The sequence below is a fragment of the Peromyscus californicus genome, unplaced genomic scaffold (assembly GCF_007827085.1).
Source record: "Peromyscus californicus insignis strain IS unplaced genomic scaffold, ASM782708v3 Scaffold_3__1_contigs__length_106647218, whole genome shotgun sequence".
Classification (NCBI taxonomy): Eukaryota; Metazoa; Chordata; class Mammalia; order Rodentia; family Cricetidae; genus Peromyscus; species Peromyscus californicus.
Window position 1 is genome coordinate 75,810,855 of NW_026294551.1, and position 22,573 is coordinate 75,833,427.

Here is a 22,573-nt window from a genome sequence, read left to right on the forward strand (position 1 = left end):
GGGATAAAATATATTCATGGATAGTATACCTTAATCTTGTTTAGGGAAAGGGAAGAATCAACTGCATCAGATTAGTATTGATTAACTGTCACTCCAACCAACAGAGTGACACACGATATGCTCAGCAAAAAACCTAAATCGAGCTAAAAAAAAAAAAAAAAATACTCTGCAGATAGAGGTTTTGACACTTGCTTTTTTTATTTCTGGTTTAGGAGATAATCAGTTCAGCATCTAAAAGCATACTCATTGGCGCTGAATAATTCAGTCTTCACAGACACTTTTATTTTTGTTTTATTTTCCCCATTTTCTCTCTACACTGTGATATTGGTGCTGTTTGTAAGGACAGAGTGGGAAAAACCTAAGAAGTTCACAAGATGTATGTGTTTCTGGACTGGTGAAGAAAGTGAGCTGCTGTCAGCCCTCCCAAGTGTCTTATACCAGTGCAGACTGGAAGAATACCTTTGAGCATGCCTGGTTTAACGGCTCCTGACAGTAGCTGATGTTGGCCGTTATTTCCCATTTCACATCAAGAAGATATTTGGTATAAAGTCCTGTAGAATTCAGGACTACTCTCAGTTGAAACTTTGACTAGGGATGTGGCTCAGTTAGTACACTGCTTGCCCAGCATTTGTGAGAAACTGGCTTTGACCTCTAGCACCACACAAACCAGGCATGATGGTATGTACCTATAATGCTAGCATTCAAGGAGGTAAAAGTAGAAGGATCAAAGAGTAAAGGTCATCCTTGGCTATAGAGAGAATTGGAGGTCAGTCTGGGACACATGAGAACAATCTCAAAAATAATAAATAAATAACAAGAATAGACTGTAGTTAAGAGCACTGGCTACTCTTCCAGAGGACCCAGGTTTGATTATCAGCACCCAGATGGTGGTTCACAACTGTCTGTAACTCCAATTTCAGGGGCATCTGATACCCTCTTCTGGCTATGCCCACTTCTGGCTTCCTTGGACACTGAATACATATACTGCACATACATACATGCAGGCAAAACACCCATGCACATAAAATAAATAAATTAAAATTAAAAGTATAATAAAGTGACATTTAAAAAAATCTGGTTTTGTCATGGAATATCTTGTTTTCTCCATCTATGATGATTGAAAGCTTTGCTGGGTATAGTAGTCTGCTCTGGCATCTGTGGTCTCTTAGTGTCTGCAGAACATCTGTCCAGGACCTTCTGGCTTTCAGAGTTTCCATTGAGAAGTCGGTTGTAATTCTGATAGGTCTACCTTTATATTTTACTTTGCCTTTTTTCTTTGCATCTCTTAATATTCTTTGTTTATTCTGTATGTTTAGTGTTTGATTATTATGTGGCAAGAAGACTTTTTTTGGTCCAATCTATTTGTTATTCTATATGCTTCTTGTACCTTCATAAGCATGTTCTTCTTTAGGTTGGGAAAGTTTTCTTCTATGGTTTTGTTGAATATATTTTCTGTGCCTTTGAGCTGGAATTTTTCTCCTTCTATCCCTATTATTCTTAAATTTGGTCTTTTCATTGTGTCCCAGATTTCCTGGATGTTTTGTGTTAAGAATTTGTTGGATTTAACATTTTGTCTGATGAATCTATTTCCTGTATTGTATCTTCAATGCCTGAGATTCTTCCTTTTCTTGTATTCTGTTGGTTATGCTTGCATCTGTGGTTCCTGATCATTTACCCAGATTTTCCATTTCCAGAATTCCCTTGGTTTGTGTTTTCTTTATTGCCTCTATTTCAATTTTCAAGATTTTAATTGTTTCCTTAACCTGTGTGATTGTTTTTTCTTGGCTTTCTTTAAGGCATTTATTGATTTCTTCCAATTTTTTGTTTGTCTTTTCCTCTACTTCTTTAAGGAAATTTTTCATGTTCTCTTTAAGGGCCTCTATCATCCTCATAAAGTTATTTTTAAAGTCATTTTCTTCTACTTCTTTCATATTGAGGTATTCAGGTCTTGCTGAACCACTAGTTTCCAGTAGTGTCACATTGCTCTTTATGTTGCTGAATATATTCTTTTGTTTTGTTTCTTTTTAAAAAAATATTTTTTTAAAAGTTTTTTTATTTTATATAACAATCCCAGTTGCCCCTCCCTCCCATTCTCCTACTCCTCCACCTCCCCCACTTTCCCCATCCACTCCTCAGAGAGGACAAGGCCTCCCTTAGGGAGTCAACTAAGTCTAGCATACTAAGTTGAGGCAGGGCCAAGGACCATCCCCCCCCATTTTATGCACCTCGGATAAGTCCTGGTCCCACTGCCAGGGGTTCCCCAAACAGACCTAGCCACATAAAAACTCCTAGCAATAATGGAGAGGTTGAAAATATTCTTACACTGTCATCTACCCATCTCTTTCCTCCATTTGGTGCAGTTGGGGCCTGTGCCTTAGGGGGTTCCTCTTCCTCCAGATACCTGAGGGGCCTGTGGCTCGACAGTGTTGGGGGATGTTTGGGGGTGGGGGAAGTCTGATGCCAGGTCACTGGTGCTTCATTAAGTGGGGGCGAGGCACAGAATGTGCCCCTGGAGGCTAAGGCCTAGAGAGCAGGGCGTCCAGCCAGGAGCCCAGATACTCACGTCCCAGTAAAGTAACTTTTGAAGGTCTCCAGAACCATTCTTCTAGCTTTATTAGGGTGTTTGGCCTAGGCAATCAAGTCATGGATTCCTCTACCATAGATGAAAATTCTTCTGGATATGTCTAATTAGAACTGACAGACAGCAAAATTAATGGGGTTGGGGAGGTCATAATGGAAACATGCTAGGTTATAGAACTGAGGAGTCCAAATATGGTCAGCTGTGATGCTCTTAACTCTCCCTCTGTACTGGTTCCTGTCAAGCAGCAGCGTAACAGACATCACCTCTGAGGGAGAAGTAGAAACTCCTTTGTCCACAGTACCAAGCAATCCTTAAAAAACACTGATTAGTTTGTCTGGGTCATACATCCTTGGGCTGCTCACACTTTCTAGAGAATCAGACATGCTGATTGGTTGGAAGCTCATATTCTTCTGTATTTGGGAGAAAGGAAAGAAAGACTTGCAATTAATTAGCTTTCTTTTTTCCCAAAGCAAATAATTGCTCAAATGGAGATAAAGGGTGTTGAACAAGCAGACATTAATCTGTCCCCCTTATTCTCTGACCCCCACCCATATGCACATGTGATATATTAAAGGCCTTTCTCTAGACCATGTCTGTTGCTGAGTCTGAAAGATTTCACTTGGTGCATGATGCAAATGAAACTTCATTTTTTTTACGGTTCTGTCATTCTTTGCAGCTAGATTCTTTATCTAGTTGATAAGAATGAGGGGTTTGGTGACTGTCTGAGGCAGCAGAAGCAAAGAGAATAGAAATGCAAGACTATTATAGTTGCCATGGATTGGGTTTAGAGAAGAAAAAAGTAATGTGGAGGATGTCCCACATAATCCCTAGCTTTTCATCCACTGAACTGCCTAATGAATGATGGTTTCTCTTCAAAGAAGACAAACTCCATTAAAGCTGCTGTAACACAAGTCTCTCCAGCCCCTGTGGTGCAGATATGGCAGTAGCATCAACAAAATGTTCAAGGAGCCAAGCCTGGTGGCACATGCTTATAGTCCTATCACTGTAGAGGCAGAGGCAGAAGGGTAACTGCACAGTTGAGACCATCTGGTCTCCACAGTGAGTACATAATGAGAACTTGCCTGAAATGGGGGAAGGAGATTATAGAGATATGATTAGGAGACATCTAAGGACATGTACAGTTTCTTTGGAAACAGCCCAGTCTACTTAGGCCATGAGAAAAGCAAGAACCTTATAAGGCTGTGAGAAGATAAGTCATGAACAGCTTGTTACATGTAGTCAAACATTATGAGACCTGCAGCAAAAAAGCTACTAGAGTCTATGTGTTCCCTCCATTCCTCAGAGGTCAAATGACCTCTTTTTTATATGCTTTGCTCTTTTACATTTTCCCATTGAGATGCCATCTTTTATACTTTTCAACATAACACCTACTCAAAAGTATATGTGAGGAAGTTGAAAATATTACCTCAAGTTTGTCTGCCGTCTCATTCTAGCCTTGTTCCTGAAGAGGAAGGAATGATGTCTGTACAGGCACATAGGTGATGCTCAGTAAGTGTTAGCCATTACTATCCAGTACCACCAGCTACTGAAAACATCTTTTGTGTTCAGGTCCCATGGTTAAGCTATAATGTGATTGGTCAAAGGCGATCAAAGATGGCCCTTTAGCAGAGAAGCTGCTGAGTAAGATATGCACAGACAGAGATTATGGTTCTGTTCTTTGCCTGGAGACAGTCGTTTGCAGATCTGAATCATAATTCTCAACTTAACTGAAAAGGTAACACATGAGCAGGGAGTGATAAGAATGGGTTGCCAGCTTGACTTACTGGTGTTCAAACGCCAGCTCTCACAATAGCCTCTTTGGAACCTTCCTGTGCCCCATCTGGAAGTGGGCACATGATGTCACTCAGCTCATATAGACACAGTGTGAATTAGATGAATAAATCCATGAAATTCTTAGAAAATGTCTCCCTAGCAAGAAGTGCTCATGAAATGTCAGTAACTACTTGACTTTTATTGTCTCCATCTGTCTTGAACTCTTGCAGTGGTCCAGCAGGATATCCCATCCCCATCACAACCATGTTGTTCGATAATTGAGGAAGCATTTGGGATGTCATGAAAATATGGACAGGCCCTGATCGTTCATTATGACTACCTCTGATAACTTCAAGTTCTTGGTCTTTCTGATTATTTAAAAACTATCTACTCTCCTGTTGGCAGTTGTTGACTGATGGGGAAGGGAGTCCATTTTCTTCAGGGATATGGCCTCTGGTAGGTTACCCATACTCCAGTGGATGAACCAACCCCATGCACGTATAGGCAGCTCTAACTGCACTTGGTGGGTTATATAGAACACAAAAAATAAGTGAAGTTGAGAATGGGATGTGAGGAGAGTCTGGAAGATATAATATGTCAAGGGGTAGATATAATCAAAATTCATTGTATATGTGTATGAAATCCAGACAAATAGGCAAATAAATTTAAAAAATGTCAATTCTCAACTCTCATGACATTAAAAGGAACCCAGGACCTTCTATGAGACTTCAGAGTCCTTATGGCACAGGCCCAGCCTCCTAGAGGCATAGCATAGCTGTCCCCAATGAGAGGCTGCCACCTCCCTAATGATGACACAGGACTTGTAGCCTGAGATCTGTTCACTCTGTCTGTCTGTGTATCATCTCTATGGATTATGCCAAGCCCCGCCCCTTTCCCTAGGACCAACAAGCCCTCACTAAGGCTAAGCTTTTATAAAGATGGCAGCAGATGTTGCTTGAAAGCAACATTTGCTTTTGAGCCAATGAAAACTTTTGTCATGAAACTCACCTCAAGTGCCTTTTGGTAAGTGAAAGAAAAAAATGTCAGACTCCAATATCATTCTATTTAAAAGGCATTCCAGAAAAGGTCAAACAATAAGGGAACAGTGGGATCCCTGAGCTGTTCCCAGGATGAAAGAAGGAAGGGAAAGAAGAAATTGTGGTAGAAATTAAATTCCCACTGTCCTCTACTTATGGCAGTACACATACAACCTTAGATATTTCTCCAGGTCTGTGGATGTATACCCTATGGAAAGCACACCTTTGCTTAAGAAAACAATTGTCAAGGATTTAGGAATGCCATGGTACCTGCTTGACATGAAGGGGAGTGAAAAATATAGGGTCAACAAACATAAACCAGTATTTCAAAACTCAGCCATAGAGATGAGTTAAGCTTGATGGTCATGTTACAGTTGGACTTTTTGAGCAGTTCATTTAACTGCACTGAGCTGGAGGGATTACAAGGTAGAAGTTGGAATAGCCTGTGATAAGGCTATTCTACTGGGAACATATTTTTACAGTCTTAACCATTGCCTGGATAGGAAACTGGGAGGTAACAGGGTGGAATAGTTGGTGCTGACTGGCTCATGTGTCTCTTCCCTCCCCTAGAAATTTTTTTCAACCCTAAGCATTCCCTGCTTAAGTCAAATTGAGTTTACAGTAACTAAGCCTGTGTTAACGTGTCTGAAAGAGAGCAGAGATGTCAACATGGCCCTTGGATTGAAACAGCATCCATCATAGTAAAAGCCAGCAGTCAGTGAATCATCTCACAAGGCAAAATGCAGTAAGTGCTCATGCAGGGCACAGATGAGGATCATGGAAGTGTGGGAAGAACAATTGGTGAGAACTGGTGAAGAGCTATGGCATACTTCTTCATGGTGGTGCTATTTGTAGATCTCAAGTAATTTGATTTAATACAAAGGAAATAAAAGTACTTTCTGGCTCAAAATACTACGAGCAAGAACAAATTTGTTGGAAAACCAGGGGATGGAGTAATGGCTCAACCATTAAGAGGATTTACTATTCTTGCACCAACCCAAGTTGGTTCTGAGCACCTATATCAGATAGTCTGTAAATCCAACTCCAGGAAAATTAGATACCTCTGGTCTCCACAGGTACCTGCACGAATGTGCTTGCATGTGTGCACACATGCTGCACACATACCCTTAAAAATAAATGTTTTTAAAAAACATCATTGGAATAAACAAACACCTCTCAGAAATTAAAGCAAGATTGTATCTATTCAAGTATAAAGATGGAGGAAAAGTGATTTTTTTGTGTGAAAAAAATTCTTTAAAGAATATGACCCACTGAAAGGACCAATTTACTTCTCTCCCTTGATAGTGTGTGCACTAGTATTGAATTTCACACAGCAGTGAGTAAGTCATGAAATTCACTTAATATAACAGAAAACAGACCTAGGGGCAGAGCAAATCCAACAGTAGAGAGTTGCTGGTGGCTTCATGGTGACAAGATCAAACACTGGGTGTCTGAAATCCTCCAGTATTGGGAAGATGACCCTTATGTATGTCACATGTGGAGAAATAAGGAACAAGAGCGGAACCAGCCACCTTCATTATGTGCCTATCTTCAGAAGAGCGTCCCACCTCTCATTAGGCAAGGTTATGTGATAGATAAGGTCTCTTTTAGTTTGAAGAGAGTGTGGGAAGGTGGTAATTTAGCTGGAGGCATTGGTCTCATTAATAGCACTGAGATTTTTGTTTGAAAAGGAAAAGGGGGAAATAGTTGTTGCAATAATAAGTGGTGGCCATCCTGGCAGTCAATAGATAAGGTCAAAATCATAGTCACCTTTAAGTCACCTGCAAAGTATGCCCACCTTATGGCTTCCTTTCCCAACAAGATTGTGTTCTGAATGAAATCTTTCAAGTGCTTTCCTTAATTCTGTGAAAGCTTCATCACCTGTATTAAGATTTCAATTTGCTATTTTTCCCTTTTCAAGTCATCACCTTATCTCCGATAAATGATTTTCTTAAGTTTCTCCAATTATGTTTTAGACTGTGTTTCTCTGTGATTCTCAATTAATACTTCAATTTCCTTCTCTGTAGGAAGGCATCACCACCCACCTGCTCTGCCACAGGAGCGATAAGTTGTACTTCTTTTTCAGTGGCAAGGAAACCATTAGAAACCATGTCTGCTTTGTGTCCCCAGGTCTCTCAACCTCCATTGACTCTCTTGGTGTTGATTGCTCTCATGGTGAGAGACACTTGAGAGTGGAGATTTCCATTGAGCTGTCCACCTGCCCTTCAGTTCCAGGTGGAAGGCAGGTCACAGCAAGGTTTTCTTTGTCTCTCTCCCTTTCTCCTACTTCCCCTGGTCCTGGCCACCTGTCCCACACAGGCCTGGGGGGCAGTTTTCCTACAAGGTCACATTCATGCAACACACAGTGTGCCATCTTTTAGCAGCCTAAATGCAGCCTTCTGTGACAGAGGTCACATAGCCCCCCTCTCCTTGTTACAGATGCTCTGATATTCATATGTCCTCCTGACTCAGAGGACACCCTACACTAGATGTTTCACCTGTGTTAAATACAACCAATGGGCTGAAAGTCTTTATTTGTGTAGTTTTGTCTACTATAAAAAATTAAGAAACTGAAATGAGATTTCTTGATGTTTAGATGATTCCTTTTTCTCCTTCTTGTTCTTTCTTTTCCAATTTCGGCATAATGATACAGCAAACATGTGTTTAGGACTATCAGTTTCTCCAGGACAGTATGTTTAGTTAAACTATGTGTCTCTCAATATCTTCTCTGGATGTTTCTATATGTGAATCTTGAATTGGCTTACAGTTTCACATTCTACACAAATGTTCATAATGTGTATCTCAATGGTATGATGGGTTCAGTGAAACTGCTAGAGCAGTTAAAAGAGAACTCATTGCGTTATTCTCTGGCACTAATATTCACAGCAGTTAATGATGCTCTGTTATCTCTCAGGTCTTCTCTTCTTGTTCTCATTATCTTCTAACACAATGAATAAAACATACTCATCATTTATTGTACATGTTGATATAACAACCAAATGTAGCAAAGCATCTCTGAGGTATAATGCACTCTACTATATGCTACCTGCAATAGCATATACACATGCAAACATGCCATATATATGTGTGTGTGTATATATATAGATATAGATATATATAAAACAATATAATATAGCCATACAAATACACACACACACACACACATACACGCACACACACACACCACTGTGCATAAAGATTTCTTTAGCCCTCTGTATTTGTTACTTTCCTTATCACAGTGACAAAATAACCAACAAAGGTAATGTAAGGAGGGAAAGTTTTACTCCGCCTTATAGTTTAAAAGGATGTAATCCATCGTAGTGCGGAAGGCATGTTGGCAGGAGCAAGAGTCCATCTGCAGTCAAGAAACAGAGACCTACAATGTTTCCGGTGCAGCTTGCTTTCTGCTGTTTATGCAGCCCAGGATGCTAGCCCATGGAATGGTGCCACCCACATTTAGCATGAGTCTTCCTATCTCCATTAGCCTAATTGAGACAACCCCTCATAGACATGCCCAGAGGTTTGTTTCCAGGACGATTCTACATCCTATCAAGCTGACAATAAATATAAATCGTTACACTCTCTAAGAATCGGTATTTGTCAGCTTGTCAATGTATAGGCAACACCATCTGCATCAAAAAAAATGCATGATTTATAATAATTTCACTCAAGAAATTAGATTTTGTCATCTAACTATATAACTAACTCTGTAGCTGTAATAAGACACTGGAAATGTAAAGATCAAACTTTCTCACTGAAAATTTCCCTGTACTGTACCATGCACACTGCGTGACAGTGATTAGAATAACTATGAATTTTATTAACATTTTAAATTTTAATTTCATTTATTTATTCTTGTGTGAGAGCATGTATGTGCCACAACACATGTGTGGAGGTCAGAGGACAACTTGCAAGAATTTATCCTTTCACCAAGTGAGTTCCAGTGATCATCAGGCTTGGTAGCAGGTTTTTACCTGTGTGCCAGCCCAAATTTTATGAACGTTTTGAGATTTATTAACTTGAAGGTCTATAAAAAGGAACATGTAAGTCAATTTTTTCTACAAACCATGTATGGAGGAAGCCTACTGCAAATGCTGGCTGATTGGATTAATTACCTATTCTTTTTAGGTTAGGAGAATGCAACCTAATCCCCCAAAAGAAAATATTTTCTGTGTCTCCTAGAAACGGCTCACAACAACTACAGATGTTTTGCATTAGCAGCTTAATAAATGCCACTAGGGAAGACATGTTGTGATTAAATGGCCCCGAGTGACGTTTTCCATGAAAACTTGGTATCTCTGATCTGCTTATTTCTTGTGTCTACAAAGGTCTTGAGATGGTGGCCTCCATTTTCACCGTGCACAGTCCCAGAAGTGGAGGAAACTCAGCATCCTCTCCAGTTCTCAGTTCATTTCAAAGCTCTGACTCAACATAACACAGCATTTCCTTGAAAAAAATGTAACTGCATGTTGCTCCCAGGAGAAAGCCAAGAGTTCATGCTAGTTATTAAATGCAGAGACTAGGGAGAGGGCTCTGTTAGTCAAGTGCTTGCTGCGTAAGTGCAAGGACCTGAACTGTCTTATCCCCAGCACCTGCATATACAGGGGACTGGACCTGCCTGAACTGAATCTACCAGGTTGAACTCAATCCCCAGGGGAGTCTTTGCCCTGGAGGAGATGGGAATGGGGGGTGGGCTGGGAAGGTAGGGGTGGGGTGGGAGGGGGGAGGACAAAGGAATCCGTGGCTGATATGTAAAATTAAATTAAATTATAAAATAAAATTTAAAAACAAAAAGAGCCTGAGATGTGTGGTGGCACTGGCTTATAATCCCAGTTGCTGGGGAGGCAGAAACAGGTGGATCTCTAAAATTTGCTAGGCAGCCCCGCCTAATTAACAAGCCCTAGGTCCCAGTGAGAGCTCTGAGTGCAAAAGCTAGGTGGGCAGCCTCTGAGCAAGAGGAGAAGTTGACCTCTGGCCTCTACATATGGAGACACATGTGTTCACTCATACAAATTTGCACTTACACACACATATACACACATACCAAAAAAAATTATTTCAGAAACAGTTGTTTCTAAGGAATTTCCTGAAATCATTGTCTGGCAAGTTACTCTATACCTACCATGGTTCCTATGCTGTGGAAGGTACCAGTTTATAGGAAAATAAATCACCAGTCTAAGGACTACTATCTATGAGTATTAAGCTATTTCCAAGTTCAATATTCTAGACTTAGGCAAAAAAACTATCTCACCTGTTCTAGGAAGAATTCTAACAATGAGAGTTATGTGAAAACCTTTTTATCTAACACTTTAACCAGAAAAGAATTTTTTCACAGAATATGTTCATTTTCAATTAATTATTTGTGGTTTTCTATAATTACTAAAATGCATTACTTATAAATACAGCAGGTGGTTTAATTTGAATTTTCTTCTGTTTCTTGCTTCATCATAAGAAAACTAAAGCTGGAGTTTATAACTAAAATATTAAATACTCAGATGGGTGGATATTGTTTTAGGAGTATATGGAGTTCATGGGCATAGCTGGCCTTGGACACTTGTTAACTTGGCTTGAACATTCATCATGATCATCAACCTCCCACCTCCTCTTGTCCAGTGTACCCCCCAATCCTGGTGGTTCCCTCCTCAGTATCTCCTCAGCCCATCCACTCCCTCTCCTCTCTGAGTCCTCCAGTCCGCCTTCACTGCCTCTCCCTGCTCTGCTTCTCTCTTTGCCTCTGTGATTGTCTTCTCCATGCTGCAGCATGACATCCGAGTGCCACTCCCAGCTTGAACTGCATGGCTCTGCAGAGGACATGTATTCTTTGCAATCCTGGTAGTGGGGAAGTCTGAATTCTGATGTCAGAATGGCCAGACTCATCTTCCTGTCTTGACTTCCTGACTCCTCCCCTTACATTAGAGAGTGGAGATTAGTGCTCATCTGTCTTTTCTTATGACTCTCATCCTGAGATAGTAGACAGGTGACTTTGCATGATATAAGAAGAAATGCCAGATATGTGTTTTTTTCTATGAGCTTCAGTCCCATCATCAAGGTTCCAACCTCATGAATTCTTCAAAATCTAGTTATATCCCTGCTCTAGTGAGGGCTTCTATTGTTTTGGTAAAACACAATGACCAAAAGCAAATGGGGCAGGAAAGGGTCCATTTCATCTTATACTCCCAGGTGAGTGACTCCATCACTGAGGGAAGTCAGGGCAGCAACTCAAGCATGCCAGAGACTGATGCAGAGGCCATGGAGAAGTACTTGCTCTTTATGGCTTGCTCAGCCTGCTTTCCCATAGAACCCAAGACCACCAACCCAACGCTGCCACTACCTACAGTGAACTGGGACCTCTCGTAGCAACCATCCATTAAGAAAACACACTACAGGCTCGCCCACAGTCCAATCTAGCTTGAACATTTTCCCAGTTGAGGTTCCCTCTTCCAAAATGACTCTAGCTTATGTTAAATTGATGGGAAAAAAAACTACCAGCACACTTCCCAGTGCCCCATCTTGTGCTGCTATTCCAATAGGAGTTAAGATTTCAACATATTAATATTTGGTTAATGTAGACACTCAGTCCATAACATGCAGCCACACAATTTTTGAAATTCTGAATTTGGTCAAATTGTATCTCTTAATTAATAATTAATTGTAGCCTCTAGAACATTGCACTCCCTGGGACCTTTCCTTTTCTCTATTACCCATCATAGCTGCCTCTTGCTAAATGTGATCTAACTCCACAATTTTCTTTATTAGTTGTGTTTCTGAACTCTCTGGCCTTTGTGTATTCTTTTGTATTGCTACATCCATCTCTTGGTGCATTCATTCCTAATGACTTTCCATATATCAGCAAACTTTAGTTCTTCTGGAAACTTGAGTGTTATGTGTGGTTTTAGGAAAATTTCAAAGATTTGTTGAGGGACCTTGAACATGACATAAAACTCCCATGATGCTCAGTTTTCTTCTTGGAAAAGAAAGAACATAGGCTGGCAAAATGGCCATATTCTCATGATGATATAATTCCTATCAGCCCCTTTATCAATATATATCTTATTTGTGAGCTCATTTGATTACCAATGTTTCAACTAGTCAGAGTATGATAGTAGAGGATGCTCCATTCTACCAGCCTGTGACTGTGTGCCCCTGCTTCTAAGAATTACAGCTGCCTCTTCAACACATACACACTGAATGAATTGAACTTTGGGTTTAGCTCCTTACCATAATCTTCTCCGGCCTCATGGGAGTTTGTCATCTAGTCACTTACCTGAACTATTATAAGAGAACAGAATTGGAAGTGACCTTGCAAAGCATGGAATCCACCCATTCCCACTTTATATAACTTCAAAACAACCATATTTTACTTGGTAAAATAAAAAATATATTTTTATACCAATGTTGGATATAAAATGGATAAGGAAGTCAAGCTGAAAACGGGTGATGGGGAGCATGGCTGAATGATTGATTCTGTTTCTTAGCAAATCAGGAATGGAGAAGCGGAACTAATGTCTAGTTCTGGATTTATTCAAGTTACTTTTCAGGGTTTTAAAAAGTTAGGTGCAGTGTTTATAGTTTCATTACTTCCATCTATAATAAATGTTGCTTTCTGCTAGTTTGTCTCTTACAGGATTTATTTCCTGATAGTTTTATTCTGCCAATTGAGCACAGTTGAGTGCTAGTATAGCAGCCATTTAGCATATGCAGGACCCTAGATCCAATCCTTAGCGCCACAAAAATACAACACTGCAAAATTTCTTTCTGTATATATTCTAGAGTTCTTTGTTTCTCCAGAAGGCAAAGGAGGTGGGCAAGGATAAAAGTCTGCTTAAAAGGTACCACCCAGCTCTAATATTTAGCTCATCTCATTTTACAGTTGAGGAAATCAATACCTAGAGAGGTGGTATGCCATGTCTTCCATCTTACACACCACAGAGGGAAAGACTAGATCTCAGGTCTCCTGACATGCAGGACTCCTCAAAGGAAAACTGTAGCAACTCTGAGCTCTGAACTTGAGTGTCCTTTCTAGAGAATCTGTTTCTGTTACTATGGTAACAGTACATTCAAGATATTTTTTACAAGTGTACCACCTACCTGAGTTAGTAGGGAAAAGAGCCATTGAGCTGGTCTTTATGGTGAATCAAGATACTTTAGATAGATCCTGACATATGCTTTATAAGTTCCTGATTGATTGCATGAAATTAAGTTATTGGGCAGAGAACCAGCTAATGGAAACACATCGATGAAATCATTTTTGAGGGACATTAAATGGAACTTAAAATAAAGCTGAAATGGTTTTATGGATTTTTCAGTCAAACTGTTTATGAACATTTATTGCCTGTAAATTATATTGTGTCAAAGGAAAGAATCAGTAGGTATAGTTTCAATAGAAGCCTTTTCGAAATAATAAAATCAAGGATAATATATTACCCAAGAATGGGGAGAAGACAGGTTTGGGAATTTGTATCAATGAAGGCAATCTAGAAAAGTAAGAAATGTGGAAATCAGAAACCTGGTAGGATTTAAAAATAAAAGGGCTTTTTTAAAAGTGTTAAGATTTCATCTCATGAATTGGTTTTGGGAAGACAGGTAACTTGGGGCTAAAAGCACTCCTTGAGGGCATGATCCTTGATATTTGTTCCGACTCAGAGAACAAGGACTAAGCACAGGGCAAATGAGTCTGCTGAGAGAGATCATCCAGAGCATATGAGAAGAGCATTGGGTCTGGAACCCCAAACTCCTGAGCTCTGTGACTATAGAACAGTTTCCATGTCCCCAAGGCATAGATTGCATATTGATAAGTTACTCAGTCTCTTCACCATAGGCATGCATACACCATAGCATGTTTGTTGAGGTCTGAAGACTTGTCCATGCATAGGGTCTCACTCTCTCATGTGAGTTCCAAGATGAACTCAGGTGTTCAGCCTCACATGACAAGTGATTCACCCACTGGGCCATTTTGCCAACCTATGTTCTTTCTTTTCTAAAAAGAAAACTGAGCATCGTGGGAGTTGTGTGTCCTGTTCAAGGTCCCTCTGCCAACCCATATCTTCCTCTAGAAATCTGAGTCTAAAGGCATGGCCTTTGGTGTGCAGGACATGTGGACCCCATTGACTAAATCCCAGAGCAGAACAACACAGGGGTTACCGGATTAGATGAGGAGAGGTGAAGGAGTGTGGGCATCTTGCATTTTCCTCTCTTCCCACAGGAAGTCCCCTTTCCCACCCAAAGAGGCCCCTGTGGTGTTTGTTGCCTTGTTTTTCAGTAGGTGCTACTTTCACCTGGATTAACTAGTTAGCAGCACCTCACTAATCAAAGCAAGTTAAAAGAGGGAGGACTTGTGGCTTACAACATCAGAAGGTTCAGAGTGTAGTCCTCCAGCTCTGTGTTCTCTGTGCGGCAGAACATGGCAGTCAGAGATGGGAGCAGATGATGTGCACTACATGTCAGGCAGGAAGCAGAAGGAAACAGAGATATAAAAACCCAGTTAAGACAAGACATAGCCTCCAACAGCATGTCCCCACCTCTACTTTCTTCAGCTTGGAGCCCTTCCTAAACCTCCTAAGACCTCTCAAAATACCACCAACAGCTAGGGGCAAAATATTCAACAATAAGCCTGGGGGAGGCATTTGCTATTCAAACAGTAATAACCTACTATGGACAAAGCAAGGTGATGGGGTCCTGGAGTTAAAGGTGGGCCAATAGTCACATGCTCATGTGAATCTCTGCAGGTGCAGTCCCTACAGATGTGGTTATGAGACCCATGTGAATTCTAGCTGCAGTCTTTAGATAAGTGTCCCTTGGTATGGGAGGGGATTACAGCCCCTGACTACCTTTGACTTTAAAGAGGTGTGTTTATGTAGTCTTTACCATATTCCTTTATTAACAGTGTTTTTATTTTATAGGTAGAACTAAAATAATATTTTGAATTGTGGTTTGTGACACTCTCTTAAAATATATGTTACCATGTAAGTATGGGATTTTATGACAGGAAATGAGTACTCCCAAAGGAATTGCAGCATCAGTCAGAAACCAGCCCAGTAGCAGCCCAAGGAAGCTGCACCTACTTATACAGATTCTATGACACGTTGAAGAGATAGAATGATGTCTATAATATACATAAAAATGCGGAGTGGTGTATGTTGGGTGACAATAAATGATGTAGCCATTTTGTATACATAGTGTGTTGAGTGCCTACTCTTTGCTTTTGGTTGTGTTAGGCAATGGGGATATTGCAAAGAGAAAGACATTCTCCTAGTCAGGGAACAGCAAAGGTATTTTTGGATGAGAGAAAACTGGCCCTGAACTCTGGGGTTCAGAGACTATGTCTGTTTCATTTCATGCATCATTATTGTGCAAAGGGTTGAGACACCTCATCATGGTCACTTATTTCCCCCTTGGACTGGCTCAGAGGAGTGATACAGACAAAAGCCGTGAGCTTCAGATAAGTAGCTCCTTATTGAACTGAGTAAATCCAGGTGTACAATTGAGTTTGATTATCTTCCTTGGCTAATGAAGAAGCTGACACAGTCCGGGATTAACTGGGATGAAGAAACTGGTCAGGCATTTGAAAGTCATTTTAAAAAGAAAATGCCATTCTTCAAGTTTGAGTGATTAGGCTGATGTCATGTAGCCTCTGTCCTACAGTATATCCATATTGTATACAGTCACTGTAGGCTTCAGATGTCTTATGAAATGAAGGTAGGGGTGTGCATGGCAGTGGACAAAACAACAAGTGCCATGGTTGCAGTAACAGTCCACATAGTGAAGGCTGTCCACAGATAAGAACAGTTGCCATCTGTGTGAGCCAGACAAATAAGGTTGACTTTTTAAAAAAGGTAATAGTCTTTTTGCTTTTGTAGAATTCCAGATAGAGGAAAGGAGATTCAACTAGAACTTAAATATACCAACAGTATAACCAAACTAACTCCTTTTCTTACAGAGATATAGCAAAACTACAATTAAAAGGAACATTGCTTTATTCCAGTAAGGAAAGTCCCCATTCAGTGATGTGGTTTCTTCAGAAGAGAAGGTGGTTGGGGATGTGACCTGGGCCTCACGACACCACCATGTGACTTCTATGGGGTTGTTTAATCATAATCTTCAAGTATCTCAGAAATGCTAGAATGTGAAATGGACACTCATTGTGATGATTAATTTCTTTTGTCAATTTGATTGTATAAAGAAGTTTCTAGAGGGTTAGACAGACATACTTTGGGATTTATCTCTGAGGACTTTCCAGAAAGGATTAACTGGTGGGAAAAAATATGAGCCACACCATCCTGGGGGCTAGGGGCTCAGACTGAATAAATATGGGCAAGGAAAAGGCCACCTGAATGCTGGCATCCTCCTTTGTCTCTGCCTCCTGAACTGCCCAGATATAAGCAAGCTCCTGCCATTATGCCTTCTCCATGAGGAACCATAACCTCAAATCATAAGCCAGGCACATCCAAATGTGCTCCAGAATACCTATGAATATGGCCAAACACATGTATAGACTAGATCATGTGTGGCAACATCACGTCCCAATATCAGAGTGTTGGGTAGCTTTCTGTGAGCCAAACCTTTGGTCATAGCAAAGAAGAAATTAATACATTCTTCAAAGCCAAATTTGGTGCATATTTAACAAAAGCTACATGACAGTCTAAAATCCAGTTCATTCTACACTTATATAAAAATACAATGTGGAAATCTCTGGGGCAAAATTAGTAATTTATGCATAACAAAACTTTGAACATTCTTATGTAATTTGCATAACAAGTTGTAGATTTCATTATATGTATACTTTAATGGGTTTGAAATGATTTGGAATCTTAAAAGACAAGAACAATGTCAGTGCTGTGGAAGTGCTCAGTGGGTAAAGTGCTTGTTATGCGAACATGAGGACCTGAGTTTGGGTCCCTAGTACCTATGTAAAGGGCAAACTTGGTGGCATACATCTGTAACTTCAGCATTGGGAGGTGGAGACAGATGCATCCCAGGGGCTTGCTAGATAGCCAGTCTGGCCACAACAAAACTCTCCAAGTTCAGTGAGAGACCCTGTCTCAAAAAATAAGGTGTGGAGTCATTGAAGAAGACACCCACTGTCAACTCTTGTTTCTACATGAGCGTGCATGCGAGAGCACACCTGAGCACACATATACACACACAGACAAACACACAAGAATATCTTTAGAGTGAGAAAGGTTTGAAATGGCCCACACTTAATGTTTCTGCCCACTGAATGTGTCAATTTGATGAGGCTGCTGCAGGGAATATGAGCATGTACATATGATGGAATCTATAGGATGCACTCAAAATCATTAACTTAAAAGTTTCTGCAAATCAAGTCCTTCCTTCATTGGTTATGTGTAATATGAGGTCAAAGCACTATTTCTGATTGTGCTTGCAGCAGTCTGTTGCTGCTATCATAAGATTGAATATTTTTGCAGTTGCTGCCTAAGTAAATAAACAAATCCATTTCTTTGGACACATCATTATACCAGGATGAATCTAAAATGAAATAATAATTACAAATTGGGACTTTCTAGGCAGTACAAATATGCAAGAGAGTTCTAGAAAGTTTCACATAAGTGAAAGATGCTCCACTTTCTTAACAGCATCAAAATCATACACCAAATGTGAAGCGCTTAACTTCTTCAAAGTACAGGATACTGCCCCAGCTATGTTTAATTGAAAAGCTAATATCCAGGGCAATTGTCCCCAATACACTGTAGGTTAAATGATTTGAAATCACTTAGGGAGCATAAAAATCAGATCATCACTACTTTTTATAGCTTGAGAGGTTCAGCTGATGTTGACAAGTGGTACAAATAAAGGCTGATAGCTCAAGCAAGAGCTGAATGTCTTGGTTGGGCTGGGGATCAATGTTAATACTTAGCAAAGATAGATGTGCTTCAAGTGATCTCCCCATTTGCATAGGTTTTCACAATCAGAATGCAGAACTTAATTTATAGGAAAAGCTTTAGCTTGACACCAGGCAAACACTACCCATCTAATCCCATGTGACACAATTTGTACTGCATTGCAGGGAAAGGACCTCAGCTGCTGTATTCAAAACTTCCAGTCAGGTGACTATTAATAGTTTATAGGAGACAAGAATTAAAATTTCCCATTTCAAGGCATCTTTTTAAAGATGGTTTCCTTTTTGAGGAAGAAGCTATCAATTTGAGAGTGAGGAAAGGGAACATGGGTGGGCTCGAGGGAGGAAAGAGAAAAGGAACGTAATGTAATTATGCTTTAATTTAAATGTTTGTTTGTTTTCTTTTTGGAAACCCAGGTGGACTTTTCCTCCTGGCCTCCCTCTGCTGTAACACGAGTTGTCCCTGGTTTTTTCAAGGGTTGTTTGCAGGAACTGATTCAACATTGTCCTGTCCAAAGCCCTGAAGCTAGTGGCAATATGCATGCTCTCAGTGCTAATCAGTGTGCTGCGGATGCCCTGGGTGACCCCACATGCACAATGTCTATTTTGTCTTTTTCTCTGTAGGAGCTGAAGGCACAGTCTTTCCCAAATCCATAGAAACACCTAATGTCAGAGCAGACCCCTTCAAGGAACTAAGGTAAGCTTCTAGCTTTGATTTGCATTGATCAGTGGCTGTTTCCTGTCTGTGGTTGGCCAAGGACTCATTTTGAATAATGCCGACATTTAATTTGTATGAAACATGTTAACTGGGAGAGATTGGAGAATTGCTATAGACAGTGATAATTTTTTTACTCTTTTTTTTTTCTTCATGAGTGCTTAGGGAATTAAGGTCTGGAGTGAGAAGTTGCTAACTATGTAAAGTTGATTGGTGATTAGATTTCTGGGTTGACATTATCTATTTATTGCTTATTTCTAGGTTGCTACAAATCAATAGAGTTAGAAAACAAATCACAATTGGTGTTGATCAGCTGACCCAAAAGTATTATCTAAAAGAAGTTGGTTTTTAAACCCAATTCAAATGTTTCCCATGTAACAGAATGTCTAATACTTGACACCGTATAATACTGTATTCTATAGATATTTTTTGCACTAGTGTTACTTTTCAATATCCATAAGTGTGGGTCTTAGCAGGGGAGGTATCTGAAATGCTGTGCAATTGCTACCAACCATGTAAAATGAAAAAGAACAATGTACAGATGAATGGATATAGAGATATAGCCTAAAAACCATCCTAGGTGCTGACAGTCACGCAAGAGAAACACATTCAAAATGGTATGTTGATATAAATACAACTGCAGTTCCTAAGGTAGGATTATAATCACCTAGAAGCCAGGAGAATGCTGGCTTCCGCTGTGTTTGATAATTCTTTAACCTGACACCAATGGTGAATCACTAGAAGAGGACAGACAACATTGGCTAACTACTTCATAATAGACATCAACTGTAATCAGATACATCTGCATTGCATAGGCTGTATCTACTCTTTCAGAATGTAGTCTCTAGAGCTACGCTTTGCTGAAATGGTCACAGCCACAGGGGAACCAGTATTCCCTTAACAGAAACACATTCTCAGTCATGAGAAATATATCACTTCATTCCCAAACCCCTAGCATTTCTTCAAAACTCTCTAAGGATAACGGGAAATAGACTGAGAGAAAAGAGGAAAATTGTTAAGGAATGAGGACTTTCCCCAAAAAAAGAATCCCAAATACAGTGTAGCTGAATTTACAAGCCAGCTGTCCTGCATGTCTGTGTGAGCATGTATGTACATACATGTCTATACATGTGTGATGAAGCCAGTACATATATCAGATATCTGTACTCCCGCAGCTACTGTAACAAGTCTCACAAGAACCAAGACATAGAATCAACTCATTTGTGTCTTGATGGATGAATTGATAAAGAAAATGTGTCAGATATGTAGTGTCACTGAATTTTGACTCAGAAACTGCATCAGGGAGAAGGGCTGTCTCTGGAGTTTTAGGAAGAACAATTCAGGGCTCCAGTTTTGGATAGCTAAGTCAGTGTTCTGGGAAAGGCATGGGAAATCTGAGCTTAGGTGGACCATTTACTCTAGAGAAGGTATATGTAAACTGAACTGAAATGTCCGTAAAGTTAGAGTCCAGTCACCAAGTGATATATGTCCTGAGGCTTCGAGTGCAAAGGCATCGCCTTGTGGTTCTTGTGCTGTAGAGGCTTCATGTAAAAGGCTCACATTTCAGGCAACAGTTAGCAGTTGGAGTCATGTCTAACTCTATGTCCTAATGGCTCCCTGACTCCATTTTGTAAAATGCTATCAATATTGCTTTTATAATAATAATTGTTTTTTGCAATACAAAAGCCATAAAAAAGGATGAAGGCAACATGTGACAGCATGGATGAACTCAAGGACATTACATTGAGTGAGAGAAGCCAGACACACAAAGACAAATAGTATGTGATCTCATTCATATGTTAAACCTAAAATAAGTAGATTGTATAGTGCAAAATGGAATGTTGGTAATTATAAGTAAGAAGGAGAAGAATATTGGAGATTGGAAGAGCTTAGATAATGGGTACCAAATATACATTATTCACATTACACTGAAATCTGTTCTAATGTTATACTTTATACTGTACAGTCTGGTGCTGTAACTCACATCTCTTAAAAAGAACCAGAAAATATGAGTTCAAAGATTACCAACACAAAAAGTAACCATGTTTAAGGAGACACAAAGGCTAATTACCTTCATTTAATCATTATCATATCATATCAAATTAGCATTTTCACCTCATAAACACATATAATTAAAATAAAATCATAGCAAAAGGGCATTTCTCAATACCTCAGTCCACTATGAGACCAGTCCACATGAGAGCTAGTTCGTGGAGAATATAGGACAATGTTTGCTCATAGTGTGCTGAGGATAAGCTTTCAGTGTGTACTCAAAACCTAAGAGAACTTGCATTAGAATACATACTCTCTAAAATTCCTGAGGAAATGAGAGTGTAGTGCAACAACATAAAATTATGGGCAAAGTCCACAGATAAAAAAAGTAATGTTTTCTGATAGGAATTATCCTCATTTCATTTTGTTGCTGTGATTAAAAAACATAGTCTGATCAAAAGCAACTTGGGGTAGAAAGGGTTTGATTGGCTTACACTTTGATGATACAGTCCATCATTGAAGAAGTCAAGGTAGGGACTTGAACAAAGAGTCATATCAGAATCCATGGAAGCATTCTTCTTACTGGTTTTCCCTCTAGATCACTTAGTTATGCTTAACTAGTTTTTTATACAGCTCAGGACCACCTATATGGGGAACGGTGCCACCCAGAATGGGCTGGACCTTCCTACAACAAATAATAATCAAGGCAGTCCCTCACGGGCATTTCCACAGACCAGCCTGATTTACATAATTCCTCAACTGAGGCTTCTCCTCTCAGATGACTCTAGGCTGTGTCAAGTTACACTTAAGGCTGACTAGGACAGGCACCATAAAAATATTTCCATATGTTATTCTGACACTGTTTTTTGTTTGTCCAAATCATGGTAGCCTAAATTCAGATGAAAATATCATAATTTAGCCTTTTCTTCTTTTGAGAATTCTTTCTCATTGGCATTATCTTAGGGTTTCTATTGTTGCAAATGAAGCACCATGACCAAAAAGCAAGTTGGGGAGGAAAGGGTTTATTTGGCTTACATTTCCACGTCATTGTTCATTGTTGAAGGAAGTCAGGACCGGAACTCAAACAGGGCAGGATCCTGGAAGCAGGAGCTGATGCAGAGGTTATGGAGGGGTGCTGCTTATTGTCTTGCTCCTTCTGGCTTGCTTAACCTGCTTTTCTATAGAATCTTAAGACTACCAGCCCAGGGATGGTACAACCCACTATGGACTGGACCCACCCCCATTAATCACTAATTAAGAAAATGCCTTACAGCTAGATCTCATGGAAGCATTTCCTCAACTGAGGTTCCTTCCTCTTTGATCACTCTAGCTTGTGTCAAGTTGATACATTAAACCAGCCAGTACAGGCATCTTGTAGCATGACCAGCCTTTTGACACTGCAACATGACCTTGTCATCTGCAAAGTTTACACACCATAACAAAGCAGTCAGATTACAATATAGGTATGTGCTTATATTTTATATATATATATATATATATATATATATAGGTATATGTATGTATATATGTGTGTGTATACATATATATAGTAATATATATTAAAATCTTATAATAATTTAAGTAAGTTCATGGTTTTGTGTTGCACCCCATCACTAGCT

At 39.8% G+C, this 22,573-nt stretch overlaps 1 protein-coding gene across 2 annotated transcripts in view; it reads left to right on the top strand.

Annotated features, from left to right (window-relative positions):
• Sgcd (sarcoglycan delta) overlaps nucleotides 1-22,573 on the top strand; it is a 925,964-nt gene that overhangs the window by 802,352 nt on the left and 101,039 nt on the right. For both annotated transcript variants that reach the window (XM_052758279.1, XM_052758280.1), the window contains one exon: nucleotides 18,872-18,944. In XM_052758279.1, coding sequence (XP_052614239.1) covers nucleotides 18,872-18,944 — 73 coding nt within the window. The remainder of the gene's footprint in view (nucleotides 1-18,871; nucleotides 18,945-22,573) is intronic.